General features: G+C 37.5%; 2 protein-coding genes across 2 annotated transcripts; one reads left to right on the top strand and one right to left on the bottom strand.

Moving 5' to 3' along the window:
• The first annotated feature begins 9,639 nt into the window (after nt 1-9,639).
• On the top strand, nt 9,640-10,632 carry LOC103978056 (transcription factor HEC2-like). The gene has a single exon (XM_009393761.3). It carries the CDS (start codon nt 9,718-9,720, stop codon nt 10,411-10,413), a length of 696 nt encoding a protein of 231 aa, XP_009392036.2. The 5' UTR covers nt 9,640-9,717; the 3' UTR covers nt 10,414-10,632.
• Nucleotides 10,633-12,076: 1,444 nt separating this feature from the next.
• Nucleotides 12,077-19,004, bottom strand: LOC103977539 (uncharacterized). The gene is made up of 8 exons (XM_018823813.2): nt 18,655-19,004; nt 17,898-18,039; nt 17,689-17,814; nt 16,839-17,621; nt 15,260-15,617; nt 14,633-14,714; nt 14,265-14,505; nt 12,077-12,965 (listed from the first exon to the last, which is right to left on the bottom strand). Exons 1-7 carry the CDS (start codon nt 18,922-18,924, stop codon nt 14,299-14,301), a joined length of 1,968 nt encoding a protein of 655 aa, XP_018679358.2. The 5' UTR covers nt 18,925-19,004; the 3' UTR covers nt 12,077-12,965; nt 14,265-14,298.
• Between the last annotated feature and the right edge of the window lie 1,528 nt (nt 19,005-20,532).

The following is a 20,532-nucleotide window of genomic DNA, read 5'->3' as shown; positions in this document are numbered from 1 at the left end:
GAGAACAAAGGGAAGAAGAGGCGAGGACGGTGCAGTCTGATGCCGAGAGGACGCAAAAGGCTGTCCCCATCACGTGCTGCTCGTCTTCTTTTCATCTTCTCTTCTTTTCATTCTGCCACGCAGCGGAGATGGTCATGATTCCCATGTTGGTAGATGGAGGTGATACAGAACCTGGTGTCCCCTCATCATCCCAACCATCATTGCTGCGGCATGCAATGTGGAACTCAAACTCCAATCAGTGTTCGCAAAGAAGACTAGGAGAAGTCAATATGCTCATCATCCTGTGGGGATCATCATCAGGAATTAACAGCATGCATATTTTAAGTTGCATCAATGTTTATGTTCCTTTGACTAAGAATTTTACGTCAATAATATCAAAACAAGTATGACCTGCTAATCTTTTCCTTTTTCTTTTTCGTCTTAAGCTTCTTGAATCCATGAATGCGTTCTCTCTGAAGGCTACGTTTTGAACAGAACAAGAAATACTTTGGATTCTTTAGATGAACATGAAGATTCATGACACCGAACTTCTTCAAACACTTGGATGAGCGAGATTTACTGATGGTTCTCTTAGCAGAACACATATCAGAACAACATATGCATGGTTGCTGGCTGTAAAAAGCTGCAATCGCCATGGCTTATCAGTTCCTTTTCATCATTAGAACGGCTATGAGTGCTTCTCCTCTTTAGAAATCGAGATGTGCTAGGAGAACCATGCTGCCCGAAGTGTCGAGGGCTCCCTACATGGTGTTGAACTCAGATACAATCCCTCTGTAGGGAAAGGTTTCCGACATAATCCCTCTGATACCATCTCGAGGTGAGTAATGCAAGATTGAAGGTGAGTGAGTCTGACTTGAAGATTGTACTTGTGACTACCTTTTCTAGTCGATGACTCCTTCCGTGAGTGGTTAGAGAGACAAGACTTGGAACATAAGGTAATTTATTGGTTGGGTCGATGATGTGGCTTCCATGTGTCCAATTCTAGTAGAGAGCGAATATTCCTCATATCACAAGATTATTTATTATTTTTGTTATTTAACTTTACTGGTAAAGATCTTGAAGTTAATGGTAAGATTTTATAATCAAATCATTTCTACCTCATTTACCTTAGATTCTCATGCAGCTAGCATGCATATTATGATCTACGAGGCACTTTCCAAGCCCAACGAGGCTTTGAGATGGCCTTCTATTACCTGTTGTCTAATTGGAGTTAGGATTCATTTAGGGAGTTCGAACTGATATTTGTTCATCGTATTTAGAAACAAACAATATAATGTTTTTGAGGTTTTAAATATAATTTTTTTACCATGGTTTATTATTATGAAAACTACATAAATATAATTATATGTTGACATAATATAATTATGGTTATAAGATCACTAAGAAAATTCATGATTCTTGAATGGCCTAAGAATACCTCGAGACGGTATTGATTTGAAGATTGCTAATTAAATATAATGTAGAAGTTCAATATCTTATATATTTCTCATCCTTCGTTATATTTTTCTATGAATTTCAATCCTATCACATACTGATCTATCTACCAATATGATCTTAGAACTCGAAAAAAATATGTATCGTATATTTTTTAAAAGAAAAGGAAAAGGAAACTTAGAAGTCAAGTGTTAAGTCACTCCAAAGATTAGGAAACTTAGGTCAAATTAAAGTGAAGACAAATAATACTAGATGGATGGATTGATGGGATATAAAGAGAAATAAACTTTTGTATATGAACAAATACTAGTATGTCATAACACAGAGCGAAATTAAATTGAATTACAATCAAATAGTATATCAAGTTTACGTGGAAAATCCCTCCAACGTGAAGGGTAAAAATCATGAGGCAAACTAAAGATAATCCATTATAAGAATAATGAATATACAAATCTCAGTTTTTTGCTCAAAACCCAAACAACAATCTCAAGAGAATAACTATGATACAATGATTACGTTACTGTGTATAATATTCAAATTCTCCCCAAGTAATCATAGTAAAAATTTACTATAGATCTGATCTAATCTAAGATAAGAACACTACCTAGATGATTGAGAATAATTTCTCTACGTTATCCTTATTTTTTTTCCTTCTTTTTTCTTATTTTTCTGTCCTTTTCTCTTAATTTTTGGAATCACGTAGCTGCTGCATAAATTTGTCTCGTTGCTGTAGTTTTCCTCCCTAAAAAATTGCAGCCACCATACCCCCCTAATTTAGATCTAGGGTTAGGAGAAATAGGGGTGAGCTATTAAAGCTCTCTATGGGCTAAACCTGTATGCTGTCAGTCCAATATGGATGGATAGATAACCCAAAATTATGGGAAGACATAGACAAATTGAAATGAGAACAAAAGATAACCAGAAGACAAACATTTCATATGTGCAAATAAGGAGGAGATGTTGGAGAAAAAGTTTGTACGAGATAATTTGAGATAGGACAAATGAGTCCAACTTATAAGAAAGTTTTGGCTTGCAACTTGATCAATTTAGCTCATGTATATGGTAACTTTGATTGCTCATGAGTTAGCCTATAGAATAAAAGGAGTTATGTATTCATGATATTAAGATATAATTAGTCATCTTTGTTAGAGAAGAAAGAAGAGATTTGATAGAGGAATGGTATGGTTTATTGTATTGAAGAGAAAGATTACAACGTACAATAAAGATTAGTTCTCTCTTTTATTAGAGAATATTCTGCATAATTGTTTTGATCTAAAAATCAAGATTATGGTAGTTACACTCACTATCCATACTGAAACTATAAATTTGCTTTTAACATCTCTTCTTAATTTATAATTTTGATATGCTTTTTGAACTTCTTAAGTTTCTCAAATGCGACTATTTTGGCAAGAAAATATGTAGATTTATCATTTGAATTGATGAATTTCAAAACCATCTTATCTTTGTTCACCAAGTCTCTCTAATAAAGTAATAACAAAATTCAATATGCTTTGACCTTTTATGAAAAGAGAGGATTTTTTGTCACGATAATTGAGGACATATCGTCACAATAGATAGTTGTTGGTTGCACTTGAAGCTGCTGTAAATATGAGTATTCTTCTCATCCAATTAGCTCACATGTTACGTATATAGCTGCAATATATTCAGCTTCGGTAGATAACCAATTAATTTATTATCTTCTTCTTTTTAATATTTGATGCCTTGCTTTTTTGTTTCTTTCAAGATATCTTAAATTTTTTTTAATTGTTACATAATGTAGTTTAATAGGATCACTCATGAATCTTGAAATCAAACTCAACATGTAGAATATCATGTCTTGTATTTATAAGATAAATCAAGGAACTAACTAGGCTTCTAAAAAGTATTAGAATCAACCTTTGCAGTACCATCATTTTGGGTGGATTTTCGTTTAAAGTTTAAAGTCATGGGAGTGGATACTGATTTGCATTTGTTCATTTAAAGCTTTTTCAAGAGATTATCTATATACTTCTTTTGAGAAATGAAAATCTCACCCTTGGATTACTTCACTTGAATTCCAATAAGATGTTGTATTACTCTACAATCTATCATTTCAAATTCTTTTATTATGTTTTGCTTCAAGTTCTGCACTAACTTCATATATGTGCTCTTGTAAACATAAAGATACCCAATAAGAAAGTTAGAAGCACCAGCATTCCTTACAAAAGCGATGGTTCACTTGGGCTTCTTTGAAAACCACTTTTGCAAAAATAAGAATCAATCTTATTGTTCCAAACTGTTGGAGTTTATTTTAGGTTATAAAGGGCTCTGAAGAGTTTATAGACCCTGTCTTGTTTACTTTTTAACTCCATAGCCTTGAGGTTACTCTACATACAATTAATTTTTTGATATTACCATTAAGAAATGTTGACTTCACATGAAGTTGGAACACTTTCAACTCTAACTTAGCTACTAACGTAAAAACTATTTTTAGGGATCGTACTAACAATCATCATATATTTTTAAATTTCATTGACACGAAATATCAGTTAGTAGATATTTTTACTAAATCATTAAGTGAGAAATAATTTAATTTTATTAGAAGAGAATTAGATATATTAAATCTTTCAAATACATAATTAAAGACCTTTTATTATTTGTTCTCATATAATTATTTTTTTTACTAAAGAAGAGATTTATCTAAATAAATCATGGTTTTCACTTAACTTCTTGGTATTCATAATTTGAGATTTTTTTTGAATTAAGACCTTCTACTATTTGATCTCCTATTATTTTTTTCTTTTTGCTAATGACTAAGAAGGATATTTATCTAAATGAATCATGATATTTTGATATTAATCAAAATCATTTATTATTTAATCTCTTATGATTATTTCATTTTGCTAATGACTAAGAAGAAGATTAATCTAAATGAATTATGATCTTTCGGTATTCATGACTTAATATTTTTTTTTGTATGAGTCAAGATCTTTTACTATTTGATCTCTTATGATTCTTTCTTTTTGCTAATGACTAAAAGGGAGATTTATTCAAATGAATCATGATATTTTGATATTCATGATTTGATATTTCTTTTATATGAATCAAGACATTTTATTATTTGATCTCCTATGATTTTTTTGTTAATAATTAAAAAAATATTTATCCAAATGTATCATGATCTTTCAGTATTTACAACTTGAAATTTATTTTGTATAACTATTTTATACTTATAACTTGTATACTCCATCTTATTGATGACAAAGGAAAAGAAGTAACTCATATTTTTATTGATGATGAAATGGGAGAAGTAGCTATTCATACTTAGATTATGTTGAATAAGGAAACTTATGATACTTTTATAACTTTTTATTACTAGTGACTCATGCCTAACTTTTGTTAATTATTTTTTGAAACTTGATTAAATATTTGGGCTTATAATGATAATATCATGATCGAATTTATCTCAAATTGAATTCAAGAGTATCATTAAAAAACTATTATTTTAAATTCAAGTTCATCATATTTTTAAGATATATATAGATAAGAGGAGTCTTGTTAAGACCCATCATCAATTACCTCTCGATGTCCATAACTTAAACTTATCTTCGATGACATAATATTGAGATCTTTCATATGTAATGATATTAAAGTAATTTTTATTTTTATACAATTAAAACATGAATATGAAGGGGGACAAGTAGTATCATGATACTATGATATTACTCTATTCTTTTTGCCAATAACGAAGGGAGAAAAATAGTAACTCATGTTTTTCTGTTAATAAAGGGAGAGAAGTATATTTTTTGTTAATCAAGTAGAAGAAGTGGTGACTCATGCATAAACAAGAAGAATCATCATGACTTTCTTATGATTTTTTGTTATGCAAATAGTTAATTTATAGTTATATTTTAATTAACATTATACATTGGTAATTATTAAAGTTTGAAACTTAAAATGATTATAACTTGAAATTTAAAACTTAGATTGAACATTTATTTATGGGCTTGAATGATTGACTCATAATATTGACAAGATCAAATTTCTTTCAATTTGAATTTAGTATGCGCATTTAAAATAATGTATAATCATTTAAATTCAAGTTTATCATAATCTTTCAAAATGATATATAAATAGGGAGAGCCTGGTTAAAACTTCGTCGTTAATTAGTCATTATTATAAAAAAGGAGATTGTTGAATCTCATATTTTCATAATGAGATCAATTGATGAATTTATAGACTAATATACTTTTGAGATAAGTGACATAAGAAACACTTCGATTACGGACTCAAACTATCAAAGGGCAAATTATTGAAGTAGGAGAATCGAGTGTTGTGCCGAGAAAAGTATCATGTCAAAAATTAGACGTTAAGTTGGAGGATTGATCGACGAGCTAACAATTAGACTTCGTGCTATAAGTTCGGGCATCGTGTTGGAATGATTAGGCATTATGCCAAAAGATCAAATATCATGGGAAAATCGAATACTAATAGATCGGACGATATACTGAATGAAAGGATGATGTAGCAGAGTTTGAACGAAATATCGAAAGATCATATGACATACTGAAATGGCATACAATATGCTGAAAACTTTGTAATTATGTTAGATATGTGGTTGGAGTGTTAAAATCTTGATCAAGGTCTTTCTTAGTCAATTGAGTTGGTTTTAGATCGAAACTATTCCATCTTATCAAGGAACTTATTGGGCTTGAACCAGGGATGAATTGGGTTTGTTAGAAGGCCAAATCAATAACTTAAAGTAGACTTAGGCGATGATACTGCTAGGCTCAAGTAGTAGTACTGCCTAAGTCATCCAAAAAGTATTGTTTGTGTTTTTTTTTACAGTTCCGATGATAGTATTTCCCAAGCCAGTATTAGTACCTCCAGAGCCAAGATTTGTGGCCCTGTTATAGTGGTAGTACTATCTGGTGCCAACGGAAATACCGCCAATACCTCAAAATTTCATAGATTTAAATTTTTTGCTCCATTCTTCAAGCCTTTTTGGGACATATAAATATCCCACTCCGGCTTAATTGATGGAGCACCTATTTCTAAGCATAAAAGTGTTGTAAACTCTCTTTTTGAGTATTGTTTATATCTTTTTCTCTTTAAGTTTAGAGGTGATTCTAAATTATAATAAGTGAGAGATCTTGCATGGAGGTTCTATCATAAGCCTGTTTTAAAAAAAAAGTTGCAACAAGGGTAGTTAATTTTTGCTTGTTGGAAAGAAGATCGGTAGTAAAATTCGATGGCCTTGAGGGAAGAGTAATCGGGAGTGGACATAGGTCGAGAAGATCGAATCATTAAAAATCAGTTTGTATTCCTTCTCTTGCTTTTGAGTTATTGCTTACTTATTTATTTTACTCACAATCCTTACTCATATTTTTTTTTAATCATATTTTCTTACATAGATTTATCGATCAAACTTTAAAATCGATTAAAATTGCTATAGTACTAATTCACACCTCTCTCTCTCTCTTAACGCCAATAAGAATAAAGTGGGTTAGATTTATGACTTGTTAGACTTTATTATCGAATATTCTTGTATAATTTTCTTAAAACTCTTCTTCTTCCTGATGCAAAGCTAGGAGAGAAGTGATATATTTTCTCGGGAGCCTATAGTTGATGAAATTGAGCTCGAACTTCCTAACTAATTGTCCAAAGGATGAGATTGACTTTAAGGGAATCTGACAAACCACTCGCATGCTGCTCCTTTTAAGGTTATCGAGAAAATCCAACACATAAGAGAGTCTGGAGTACTATAAAGGGTCATTTGTGAAGTGAATATAGTTAGATTTTCTAAAGGATTAATCTTTCCTTCGTAGACCTCTAGCATAAGAAGTCTAAATCTATGAGGATTTAGCTCTTTATTTATATCTTTTGTAAAAAGAGATCGAGGATATAAATATATTTCTAGCTACTTCTCTTGTTTTAGTTTTTTTATGAATGTCTACTAATTGCTAGTGCATTTTATGCAAGTGGTCTCGTATCTCGATTGAAAGCTCGGTCAACTAGCTGATTGACTCATTCATGAATTCTAATTCTAGCAATGGGAATAGGTTTGAGTTACCGGTGATAGAGATGACTTAGGATGTGCTTGGGTCTACACCAGACTCAACTATAGAACAGGTATGGATGGTGGAGTAGAGGGTGCACAAACATAGGTGGAGTTTGATGAATTAATTGGGTAAGTTAAGGAAGGTATGGAGTGATGGCTTGAGCTATCCTTGTTAGAACTTACATTAGCTAAAGTAGAGTATGAAAGATTTCTATAGGAATGATCATGATTACTACGAGATGGTTGGGTGAAGGTTAGATCTTGAAAAAGTAATTAAAAAAAGGCTGGGGTTGAGAACAAATGAAATGTTTTGTTCTATCGACACTCCTATCAAACCCTAATTTGGGATTATCGAAATCATAGGATTTAAATTGGAAACATTCGAGACTATAAGGGATCGTACCATGAAGGTTTGAGGGGTTTAGATCTTGAGAAAGTTATCAAAAAAGTTAGGGGTTGGGAATAGATGGAATGATTTATTTGATCAATACGCTCATCGGACCCTAATTCAGAATCACCAAAATCATAAAATTTAGATCGGACTATTAGGGACTATCAGGGTCGGTCCATGAAGGTTTGAGGGGTTCAAATCTTCAGGGTTTTCCAGAAGTGGTCCTATGAGGTTTTCTTGAGATATAACAATCAACCCTCCTTTTAGTACTAAATTTGTTATAGTTGATTTTATATTGTTCAAGCTGGGAACCTACTTAGATTTAACCTAGTTTTTTTTCAAGTTGATCTCAAAAAAATTTGCTAAAATGGACATTCAATCCCTACAAAACTAATTCAAGAGGGCAGTCAGACAATACCCCTCCGATGTGCAAGTTAGTATTCAAGTTGGGCTAGCCAACCTAGTTAGACAAGTCGAGTTTATTATTTGTTGTGTGTGTTGAGTGTACCTACGTGACTCCTTACAGTGAAATCCTAGATTATAGTAATTGCACTCATTACTCGTGCTGAAATTATAAATTAGCCCTTAATAGCGATTTGAAGTAAATGTAAGATTATTTTAATCAAAGATGGTCTCACAAGCAATACACTCGGTCATTTTCATCCCTATTAATAGTTAAAGAATATTTTCAGATATTCCATCGACTTATATTATCAAATATATCTTTCATCCTCTTGCTTATCTTTCCATCTGGCTATACCAATTCGGATAGGCCATGTAGAGAATAAGTATTTACAGATAAATTATTTATTATTATTTTTAATTATTATTTTTAATAAATTTGCGATAGATTTTGATTATTCGATATATTGCATATTCCAAACCAACTAAAATTTAGTCAAAAAATAGCTAAGTTTAGTCAAGTTTACGTTGAGACCGCTAAGGATCTGAATGAACTTGATCAATATATCAAGTTGATAAGATATTCGAATGAGTGTTATACCGGCGATGGCATGGTATTTATTCGTCCATATGTCGTACTAGTTATTATATTTGTAAGTGATGCAGGAGGACTTTTACTTCCCCTAAATAGTGTCACTTGACATGCAATTAAACAGTACACTATCCATGTTGGCTTCTCATTGCAGTAATAGTTGAAAGACTCATACGCAACAGAGGCTGATCTCACTATCCCAGTACCGGGACCATTCCTTTTTGTTTCCCGGTTTTAATCTCTCGGGCCCATTACCATTTCATCTTCCCACATTTGCTTTTATTTTTAAAAACATTTACTATCTTATAATTGTTGTTTTCTACTAATATAATTTCTTTTTTTAAAAAAAATAAATAAATTTTATTCATTACATGAATACTCATATTCTCTCGGGACCATTGCTGTTTCATTTAGCTACATTTATTTTTATTTTAAGGATCATTACTATTTTATCTAGCAATATTTGTTTTTGTTTTGAAAAATATTTACTATATAACTGTTGTTGTTTTCTATGAATATATGTCTTCATATATGAAAACTATCAACTGTATAACAGTACACTAAACACTATGATGTCTCAACACAGACATAAATACTATTTAGCTCATAATTAGATCGGAATAAACGGATTAAAATGGACTTCTTTTGATAAAGAGTACGAATTTACTACTGCAGCAAACACTCGAGAGAGTTGTCGAGTTGCATTGTTTATGCGCTTTCCTGATTCTTATATATAGCCCACCCTATTGGATCGCTAGCCCTCCACCTATACATTTCAATTCTCGTCTTTCCGTCCTATCATCTGCTGCAGATCACTGTCCCATCACTTCTTTGTTTCTTGTCATCCATCTATCCGTCATGGAACAAATGGACGTCGACCTCTTGAACTCTTCTCCGGAGTTCCAGGTTGAACTGATGAACATGATGCTACAGTTGCAGCAACTTGCGGAATCATCTGAGGCCCTTCCACCCAATGATCACCTCTCCGCTGCTCCACCGCGGACGTTCCGTGCTTCTCCCACCGCTCCGGCCTTCCACCACCCCGCCCGTGGCCCAGCCATGGCGCCGCCGTCGAACAACCTTGCTGATGCGGAGGCATCGCTGCTGAGCGGCCCGTCCCTAGCGCACAGTGCTCCGACCTCGACGGCGGGGATGAGGGACATGATGTTCGGCATCGCCGCGATGCAGCCGGTGCACGTGGATCCGGAGTCCGTCAGGCCGCCGAAGCGCCGGAACGTGAGGATTTCCAAGGAACCTCAGAGCGTGGCGGCGAGGCTCCGGCGGGGGCGGATCAGCGAGCGCATGCGGGTGCTGCAGCACATGGTGCCCGGCGGGACCAAGATGGACACGGCGTCGATGCTCGACGAGGCCATCCACTACGTCAAGTTCCTGAAGACGCAGGTGCAGTCTCTGGAGCTGGCGGCGGTGAGCCAGGGCATGGGTCGGCCGCCGCCTCCGGCTGCAGGATTCACGCCGTCCGACGGCAGCTACTCGTGCTTCCATACCATGTATCAGCTGCAGGATCAAGGGTTCGTGAACTTTGCCGATGTGTAACGAGTCAGTCGAGTCGCTAGTGATGAGTTCTGCGAAGTGGTGTCGTTGATGAAGAAGAGTCCATGCGCCGGACTCTTCCACCCTTCCTCTGCGTGTTACATCGTGTATGTCCACTTGTGTGTGCAGTGATACCCACACCATGTTTTGTCTCTGTATGCTGTCAATAGAACTCTGGGAGTTCTCTCTCGATCTAATTCCATCGGTGAATAAAGAGTTACTTGGTCCACCATGAAGGTGACGGAGTCGAGACAAGATACTACTGCATGCATGCATGGCTACTGCTGCGAAGCGAAGTCTCAGAATATCCGATCCAGATCTGCTCCGATAGCTTTCAAATCACACATGAAGATTCGTGCAGTACTATGATTGGTAGAATTGCATGGCCATGTGAATGGGTGACGTACGTCCTTGGCTGCCTGCCCGACCATGTGACGCAGGTAAGAAGGTAGGCAAGGAGGAAATTTACAGTTATAATCGATACGATAGATTCGGGTTTTCCTCGAGGCGGTAGGTCGTTATAGTACTTTGGCAACTGAGTAGCTTAATGGTGATGCGACGGTTGGAGAACCGCCGATTTGGTCGGCCTGTCGGTAGCCGCGGCCTTTAAGTCGGGTGGACCCCACGTGGATGTCGCGAAGACGACCTCGGTCAACGACGACTCCGCGTACAGAACAGGCCGGGTGGGACAGGGTCAAACAGGATCTTTCTCATGGATGTGGTCAACATAATAAGGACGGCCACATTTCCCAGATGGTGAGGCTCTTCACAAACTTCCAAATCGTCACTGCGCCGAAGCCCATTACCTACTGTTACATAACGTAATTGGTGTTGCGTCCACATTGCGTACATGAACCTAGTTTTGTACTCACCATGGAATATATGAGCCCGGAAACAGCAGCAGCCAATTCTCAAAGTAACTCTCTCGCCATGAAGACATTACAAGTCTGAGATCTACTTCGGATTCTGCTGCTGCATGGCAGTGCGTCCCCCCTAGCCAAAACGACAAAAGGATCAAAGGATGAACAATAGCTCAGGCCAAAAGTTCATAGTTCATCCAATGGCCCCACCCTCCTCTGGGGAATTCCGGCCAATTACTCCAGCCGCATTCAATCCTCGGCCACCCCACGCACTCGTACTGCAGATAACAGCCATCAAAATGGACCTTCCTTCCCCACACCAACCTCGCTGGGAAACGTCGAGGAGAATGCACCGCACCTCGTTGAGATTGGATTGGTCTCGCCACAGTGATGACGCCGTACGCCGTCAGTCCATGGCGTGTGGGATGTTGGGCGGTCAGTGCTTGGCTCACATGGGTCGGTCGCCCCGGCGTGCAGAATTCCTCGTCTTGGTTCTGTAATATCTGAGGGCGCGGGCACAGGATGGATTCTAGTCGACATTGTTGTCATTCCTTCATGTGATTTTGGGACCCGTCACTCGTCCTTCTGACCGTGTTGCTTATTAGTAGATTGCTCTCTCTCTCTAAGCAGCAATGCTCTTATTGATATTGATGCTTTGAATGAACTACAGTAGAAATGGGGTAAAGAAGGGGTATCTGTTGTAGCAAATACAATGAACATTATTTCAAATTAATTCCTCTTCACAAGTGCAGCCGAGCTGTAGTTTATGCAGACTATACCATACAGCAGCATCAAAACAATTTCAATTAGAAACAAAAAGATGATAGATAATTGATTATAAATGTCACATTATCCCATTTGGACCAGAAGCACTGATGACAAAACAGAATACAATCTTAAATGGAAGCAGCACATATCATCATTTAAGAGGATAGCAGTATAGAGCAGGTCACCACATGAAGGATGAATCTGAATGTTGCAAGTCCCTCGTATCATCATTCGAGGTAGCAGCTGAACCAAAATGAATCTTCACATAAATGCCAATTCAGCAAGCTTATTGAGCCCCTTGTTCTTTCTGTTAAAGAACCCATTAGTCCTCATTCCACCAGTGCACAATCATTCTATGCTGTGAAGTTGCTATAAAGAAGGTTTAAACTGCATAAACCTGACTTCTAATTCACCAAAACATGAAGTAGAGTCTCCAGCATATATGTAATTGATAAATTTGATTAACATAGTGTGTCGCCAATGCAATGTCTCCAAACCTAGTGGCAAAATTTTCTTCTCAGCAAGAGACCTATCTGGCAGACCATATTTCTCAACTGACACTGGACTTCTCCAAGCAATGCCCTCATGCAGTCCCATCCATAGGGCAAACAGGAAAATTTGTGAAGAATGCTCGCAGATATCCAGTATTCAACTTGATGTTTAGTGTATTTTATAATGAAAGCTCCTCATGCTTTGCTTTTCCAAGCTTCGTTATGATGGAAGACCATTATTTGCAATTTGTGCAAGAGCTGGACCTTCTTATTTGTTCTCATTAGCACATTACCTCTGAGCAGCTTAAAATGACAATACCTTTGAAACTACTGGATATATAGAAGATTCTGACATATTATACAGCACAGAAATATGCCATTAAGGCTTCCATCTCCATTTCCACATCTTCGGCAAACATTATCATCAATCACTTACCTGCAACAAAGGAAGAAACTTGTTAACAAGACATTGAATTAAGAAAAGGAGAATTTCACAGGATAATATATGATAAGATATAATCATTTAGTATTACAAGAAAGGATAAAATTCGTAAGTTTTCATATCAGCGCTAATTGTTGCACTATAAGACAAGATCTTGAACAGATGATAGCGATTCTGTGGGTCTGCAAGTTGAACTTATGATTTAAATGTTCAACTGTTACAGATTACAATTATAGATTGCTGGGGAGTGAACTTGAGGGAGAAACAGAAAAAAAGAAGTGAAAAAAATTCCACTGTTCTCTATCACCAAGTAAATGTGTTATCAGCAGCTTTAGCAAATGACAATGGAAGAAATGCTCAAATTGTTCCCATTGTTCAAGTTGTTGAGATAGTCAAGACTGAAAAGCTTTTCATCTTGAGGTCCATGGATTACTCTGTATTATTAATTGCTTTTGTAGTATTATTGAGGTTTTCGTGGGTGCCATATGTCATCAATTAGTTCCATGAATAAACAAAATCGCATTTGTCCACCATACTGAAAAAGAAAATATTTGTAAGAAAGGACTTACCAAAATATTGTAACAAAGCAAAATAGCAACAAAGGAAAACTAGAATATATTTTACAAGCTATATAAAGTTTAATGAGTATGAGCTAAACACATAATAGAATTTTAGTGATTTGGTAAATCAATTTCAGCTACTAACTAGACAGTGATACAACTGAGGAGTCCTCTCCATGAAAAAGAAAATATACAACACAAGTGATATTTTTTACTCAAATGAAATGTCATTATTACTGAAATGCAACAACAAACTAACTAGACAAATTTATAATATTTGTACCAGCATAGATCTTTGCTGATAATCCATACAATATTAAACCAGTTATCCCCTTAACAGAGGTTGAAAGTGGTACCATGAAATATGCTGTCATTGGTCCATTAACTAAATTAATGCCATCAAACCATATCAAGGAGTCGAAGGCAGCAGCCAAGTGAAATTGCAAGTAACATGTCCCCACATGCAAAGCACAAGATCATAAAATCTGTCATTTAACGTAGTCTAAGTTTGTTCCACGACATGGTTTATGGAACCCACATGCAATGCACAAGTATCATAAGATCTGTCATTTAAAGCAGATTAATTTTGTTCCATGACATGGTTTATGGAATGATTAGTTGATTAATAATAAGCTAACGGGTTCACTAACAATACTATTAATCCCAAAATAACTAGTAGAAGATAATTTGGTAAAAAAATGAATGAAACTCAGAACAACGAACAGAAGCTTACACTGAAAGAAGCTTATGGTGAAAACTAGGAAGGACTAGAAGGCATGGCAAGTAAAGCAGCCACTAAGAGAACTGATCTGCCCACTCTTGCGAAAGTATGAACCCTTTTTGGTAGCCTTTGCTATGTGGATCGCTTGGTTGGCAGTCACTGCACTTCTCATCTCCTGTGCTTTCTTCTGAGCCGATCTAAGTTTGTTTAGAATTTTCTCCATCGAGGAAGATCTTTTCTTTTCTAGTTTCATCTGGAATAAGTTTTTATTATTTATAAATAAGTAATTATTCCCAGAGAACAGTTCATGTCCAAAAGAAAATTAGTTAAAGGCCACAATTGTCAGCCTAACAAGGGAAATTATGCAAGTTGTGGAACACCTCCAGTTTCCTGATCTCTGCTTCAGCTTTTGCCTTCTGCAAGTTTTCCCATGCTGTGATCTTGGCTTCTTCTCTCTTGTACCTTCCAAATATGTCACAGGGTAAGAAATTTTGGATATATCAGAACAAAAATATTGCTCTTATCCATATCATGCAAGAAAATTCAAATAAACATACATCAAATCTTTATATTTCCTTAACAGAAAATTATCATGTAAATACTACAAGAATTAATTACACATTTTTAACAGAAGACATTGCTTAAACATTATTGATTGGAGAGATTGGCTATTCTTTATATACAAAATTTCCTAAATGAACATTGCTCAAGAAAGGCCTTTGAAAGAGAATACTGTTGCAACATAGTCACTTTTAAGCAGATGGATCAGCTTAGATTGTAATTCCCAACCGAGGCATAGAGAACAATCTCCTGTAGGCACGGCAACATCCAGGTATCAGTTGGATAAGTATCAGTTCTAACCTTTTGGCATTCAGTTTTTCTTATAGTGTCAGTATAATATCATTTAATGCTAGGAAATGCTAGTAATATAATTCTCCCTCGAAATCTTTTGAATGCATAATATTAATTGATCCACAAAGAGTAACATTGGAAACAGATGATGTTACTTTGATATGGATTTTGTCGTCTCAGCAATTTCCCAAGCAGATGTATTTGCCGCCACAGTCTTCTTCTTCCATTCTATGATGCTCGCTGAACACCTACCAGAGCCCCGTGCTATGTGTTTCTTGGACCATCTGGTTACAGTAACACGATCATCTACCTGCACATCCCTAACCTCAAGCTTTGAAAAGTGGCTCTCTAGCTCTTCAATGCAAGGGACCAAATCCGGAGAGGGGGAAGATGGCCCCTGCTTAGGAGAAGATGGTGTACTTCCCTCTGGACTCATTTGTGTTGCCATATCCTTCCTCAAAACTGAGGCCGAGACTATGGAAGCTGTCTCTCTGGTACCTTCAAATCTCTCATCTGTAAATTAATCAAGATGCTCTGGTAAGTAACTCAAAGATATGATGAAGTTCATGCTCATTATACCAACAAATACAGCATGATATACAGCCAGAGACCTGCCAAAGACATTAAAGTCATCTGAGTGGGTGCAGCAAATGAAACAAATGTAGGTATTTTTTTATGTAAATATACTCTAGAGCAAAAGTATGCTATCATTTACAAGTCATGATACCAACAGAACTTGGTAAAGAAAATGACAATAACTGGAACAGGATGTGCAGTTGCAACTTGCAACATGGCCCAACTGATAGAAAGTATACTAGCTATGAATAAAACTATCACCCAGCACCATTACATGATAATGGATACCATTTGATATTTGTTATAATAATCAGCTATTAGTTACAACATCCAATATTCTCAACAAATCAAACGGTACAATCAAAACAAAGTTTAAATACAACTTGTTGTAAGCTACAATGGTTTTTTGCAATAGGAGAAATAGGCTTCAGTGAAAGTGTAGATAATGTTTTCGACAATAGTGCTGATTGAGTATGAATATCTAAATCATGTGAAATTATAATAAAAAAATTGTATGTATATATGCAAATGGTATGCAGTTAAATCCTGAAAACAAAGTGCGTGATAAGTGCACGTCGCGGAAAACTGTATGTAACCATATACTTATATATGCAAATGGTATGCAGTTAAATCCAGAAAACAATGTGTGTGATAAGTGCAAATCTCAAAAAACTGTATGTAACCATATACTTATATATGCAAATGGTATGCAGTTAAATCTTGAAAACAAAGTGTGTGATAAGTGCACATCTCGAAAACATGCTCTGTACTCAAGTAGAAAATCTCTGACATGAAAGGTGGGGGTAAAATTAATTACCATACCAGAACAAATCCAAAGAGAAACTAGCTTAATCTGCACAAAATTGACTAATCAATGCATAGCTTGTTTATAATAATATTTGTTTAATATACTACAACATGTTTTTAAATGGCTCTACTTATTATCCTTGATGTAAAAGAAATAACAGTGACGGTGTTGCGAGAAACAATCATATCATCCATTGTTTCCAGTTGTAGTCATACTTTCCTAGTGCATAGGTTGCACGCAAGACTGATTGTTGCTTATCAACTATCTGAATTTTTTTAACATGGAGAAAACAGAAATTGATTAAAAATTGCAAATAAGAAGGTGAATAAAGTCAGAACATTGTCCAATACCCCGAGAGCTGGGCACTGAGGAAGAAGACTCGATCAACGTATCTGACCACCCATGGATGCCAGCAGATTGGACTATATAAGCCCCACCGTCAGCTGAATGAGCTTCTGCGCCACCACCAACTCTTCGTGTGCATCTACCACCACTACCACCACCTTCTCCTCTACCATCATTGCCGCAGAAGCTGTGTTCTGTCAACAAAACTCCAGCCATGAAAGGTGAGTTCCCAGCGAAATTCCCAACCCTGCTGCTATCAAAGCAAGGAACCAGTGGCGATGCTGATGAATAGGCACCAACTACTCCAGCAGGAGCTCCGAGCGGGCCGCTCTTTGACTTGGGCCGCCTGTGATGTGACGGGGGCACTGACGACCTCCCAACCCCTTCTCCTGAGACCGGACTGAAGATCCATCTCTCCGCGTCCTCCCATTTCGAGGGCAAGGTCCTTCCATTGGTGAAGGGTAACAACACACCGCTACCCCCATACCTGCGGTTGCTACGCGTTGGCAGAGGCACCCGCTCCGAGCTCCAGCCCTTATGGAATGCAGCTGCCCCTGCACCGTGCCCGTAGTTCGGAGTCCCGGGGCTCGGGAACGTGCCAGATCTGCTGCGAGAGGAGGCAGCAGAGCTCTTCTTCATCCCTGTTAAACCCCCAGCAAGGAAACGTGGTGACAGGACAGACACATCGGCGCTCTGGCCGTGGAAATCGAGCAACAATTGCTGCGGCCTCTGTGGCTTCCTACCAGGCAAATCAACAGCCTCAGATCTGCACCGCCTGTTCTGGCATTCTACAAGAACAAAAATTAAAATTTACGACTCCACAATGCGGATGCAGATAAATGGGGTGCCATTTACCTCTGAGAGCGTGGGAGAAGGAATGCTTTGACGGGTCCAAATATTCTTCTTCCTCCTCCCCCTCCTCCTCTTTCCCTTCGTCTTCTTCTCCACTCTGTTCTAGGTCCTCAGATGGCACTGTCAGACCTGAAAAGGATTCAGGGATTGGACAATTCACCAGCTCAGCTGCTGGGAGCGGTAACAGGATAATGGAGAAGTGGGGTACGGACCTCTGGGGGAATTAGGTGGGGGAAGGCTGTGACATGGAGAGGGGGCGAGCATATCAGGAGAAGGGAGAGGAGGGGAGGGCCTTCCCTTTGGATCTGGGTCCGTCGGAGGGCCACCACCGGCCCGCTCGCATCCCGCCAAGGGCTGTTCCAATCACAACAGTCTCAAAAAACGCAGAGGAAACCACGTCGCTACAAGGAGCTACAGAAGCAATAGAGCTCGATATGAATGATATACAAAAAAGGCGGCCAAAAAAGTTGTCATTTTTGGACCAAAATTCCTTTTTTTCCCTTTTTACCCGTTTCTTGTTCTTATTCTCCTCGGATTCCATTTCTTTTGTATTATTTTACTCGTCTCAGATCTGATGACTTCCCTGTCAAACTGTTGCTTCTCACCTTCCAACCAATAGCTAACCCAAAGAGAAATCAATTGAATAGCTGTCAACATTCATTATCAACAAAATTATTATGCCAATAAATGAAGTATCTTTTCTTCGCAGTCTTTGATCTCTCCGCCTCTTCCTCCTCCTCGCCCTCTACTTATCTGTGCGGCTTCTCATAAGTATGATCATCACTACACTCAAATTAGTTCGGGAAAGGAAGATGTTGTCAGATATCTTTTCTTTCTCTTTTAAGAACTCCCTTCTTTTCGATTCTACGGAGTGCGGAAGAAGATGCCGTTAACTCCACAAGTTTCCTTGTTCGAGATAACAGGAATAAATAGGGCACAGAGAAAGAGAGAGAAGAGATGAGAGACAACCAAAGCGGAGAAGACGGCGTCGGGGTCGGATCCGAAGGAGCAGCGGTCGGCGACACTCCCGGCGGCGGGGGAGAAGAGACTGCCGCCTCCGCCGACGACGACGAACCCCTCTCTGTTCCCGTTGGAAGAGTGACGGTCGGAGTAGTAGTGGATCAAGGAGTCGGGGCTGCTGCCATCTCCGCCTCGTCTCCGCCTACGCCGCCCCCCGGACCTCGACTTCCGCCGCTCCCCCACCTCCTGCCCTTCGAACCTCAACTCTATTACGGGCATCGTCGCCTCCTTCGCACTACCCCTCCGATGGCACACTCGAGGCAGCGGGGCGAAGTTAAAGGGCGCGAGTGATTGCAATGGCGGAGTTGAAACTCCAGAGAACCAACGGGGCTGAGTTTTGATTAATATTATTTTTTTTATATTGAAGTGACCGAAATGACACTAAAGATTACCCCAATTGCGACGAAAAGTGGCGGTCATTTGAAAGGGCATTTTCGTCCTTACAAATCTTCTCGGTGCGGTGGCGGACGTATTGTCGCCGGATCCACTACCTCGAGCCAAACAGCAGCGATTTGTACAATCCCACATCTCAAGTCAAGGTAACAATATCTCGAACATGTGACACGTGTAAAGATAATACTGGTACTACACGTGGGAAGAAATCGGCCCTATGGTGCTCCGCGGAGTAGCGGAAGCTTTAAGTAAACCAAAATCATCGGCCCGAACGCAAAACCGGTCGAACCCATCACGTTTGAGCCGTCGGGTCTCACGGTTTCCTGGCCTCCTCCTGTGCCCCCGTGACGGATCCCTGCGATGAGTTAATGAAGACGCGGTGGCATTAAAAGAGCTCTCCGCCGTGCGGCAGAGCCCAACGGTGCATGGTTGGTTGCCACCGGAGCCATGAAGGCCGTGTGTCTGTGGAGAGCAGCGTCGAGCGCATGAACTCCGTACGTGTGTGATTCCTTCGATACAAAGGGGACGAGTATGTTCTCACATCGTCTGCGGTCGCATGGATAGTTATTTTTAGCTTTGTTTTCATCGATGTCTTCTGTTGTTTTTGAGCTTTGTCTTCATCTTAATGATTCACTATTTTTATCTCCAAAATATCTTGATAGAATAAATAAATAAAAAAACTCTTGCCTATATTTAAATAGTTTTATAATATTTTTATCAGCCATATAAAAATATTGTGAGCCTGAAGAAAATCCTATATCAAGAAACGACGACTCAAGAAATAATACAAACCAACTTATCATTTTTTGTAGGGTTATAAATAAATATTTTTATTAATTTAAAAAAAATTAAAAAAAAATAAAAAATTCTATGTAACTCAAAATGTTATTGAATAGAATTATAGTGCTTTTCACACCTTTGCATAAACACGATAAGTCTACATAAAAATATTATAAATGAATAGATTCAATTAGAAGGATGAGACTTTTTCTTTTTTGGGACTTAAAGAAAAACAAAAAGATGGGTACCATTCGACCAAAACTTAAAAAAGGAATTCGTCCATTGGTGTGGAAAATAAATAAGATATCAAAGTTCCAAATTAGATTGTGTTTTTTGCTTGAACATTGATTTGGATCAGTTATTGATTGGATATTGAAATGGGATGCACCACAAACATTGTTATTCCAATATAGAAGGTAAGGCTAATTAGTATTTGGATCATATTAGAATCATGTTTCTTATACTTAAAAATTTATATTTGGATCCTTATAAATCTAAAAATAAAATAAATAATCTCATTTGATCCGAGGAGAATGATGAATAAAAAGATAGTTTCAATATTTTTTCGTTTTCGATTTTATTAGTAAAATGATAATTTCAACATCCCAAATATTGAAAATCAAAAAGATGTTAAAATTATTTTTTTATCTACTA

This window comes from Musa acuminata, chromosome BXJ2-3, assembly GCF_036884655.1.
Source record: "Musa acuminata AAA Group cultivar baxijiao chromosome BXJ2-3, Cavendish_Baxijiao_AAA, whole genome shotgun sequence".
NCBI lineage: Eukaryota > Viridiplantae > Streptophyta > Magnoliopsida > Zingiberales > Musaceae > Musa > Musa acuminata.
Note: the sequence above shows the minus strand (reverse complement) of the source record. Positions and strands in the feature narration are given on the sequence as shown.

Excerpts from the sequence above, each read along its gene's own strand:
- LOC103978056 (XM_009393761.3), top strand. The coding sequence starts at position 9,718 with ATGGAACAAATGGACGTCGACCTCTTGAACTCTTCTCCGGAGTTCCAG.
- LOC103977539 (XM_018823813.2), bottom strand. The coding sequence starts at position 18,924 with ATGCCCGTAATAGAGTTGAGGTTCGAAGGGCAGGAGGTGGGGGAGCGG. Across the intron at positions 17,815-17,897 it reads CCCACCTAATTCCCCCAGAG|GTCTGACAGTGCCATCTGAG; the intron begins GTCCGTACCCCA and ends AATCCTTTTCAG. Across the intron at positions 14,715-15,259 it reads ACGACAAAATCCATATCAAA|GTACAAGAGAGAAGAAGCCA; the intron begins GTAACATCATCT and ends CATATTTGGAAG.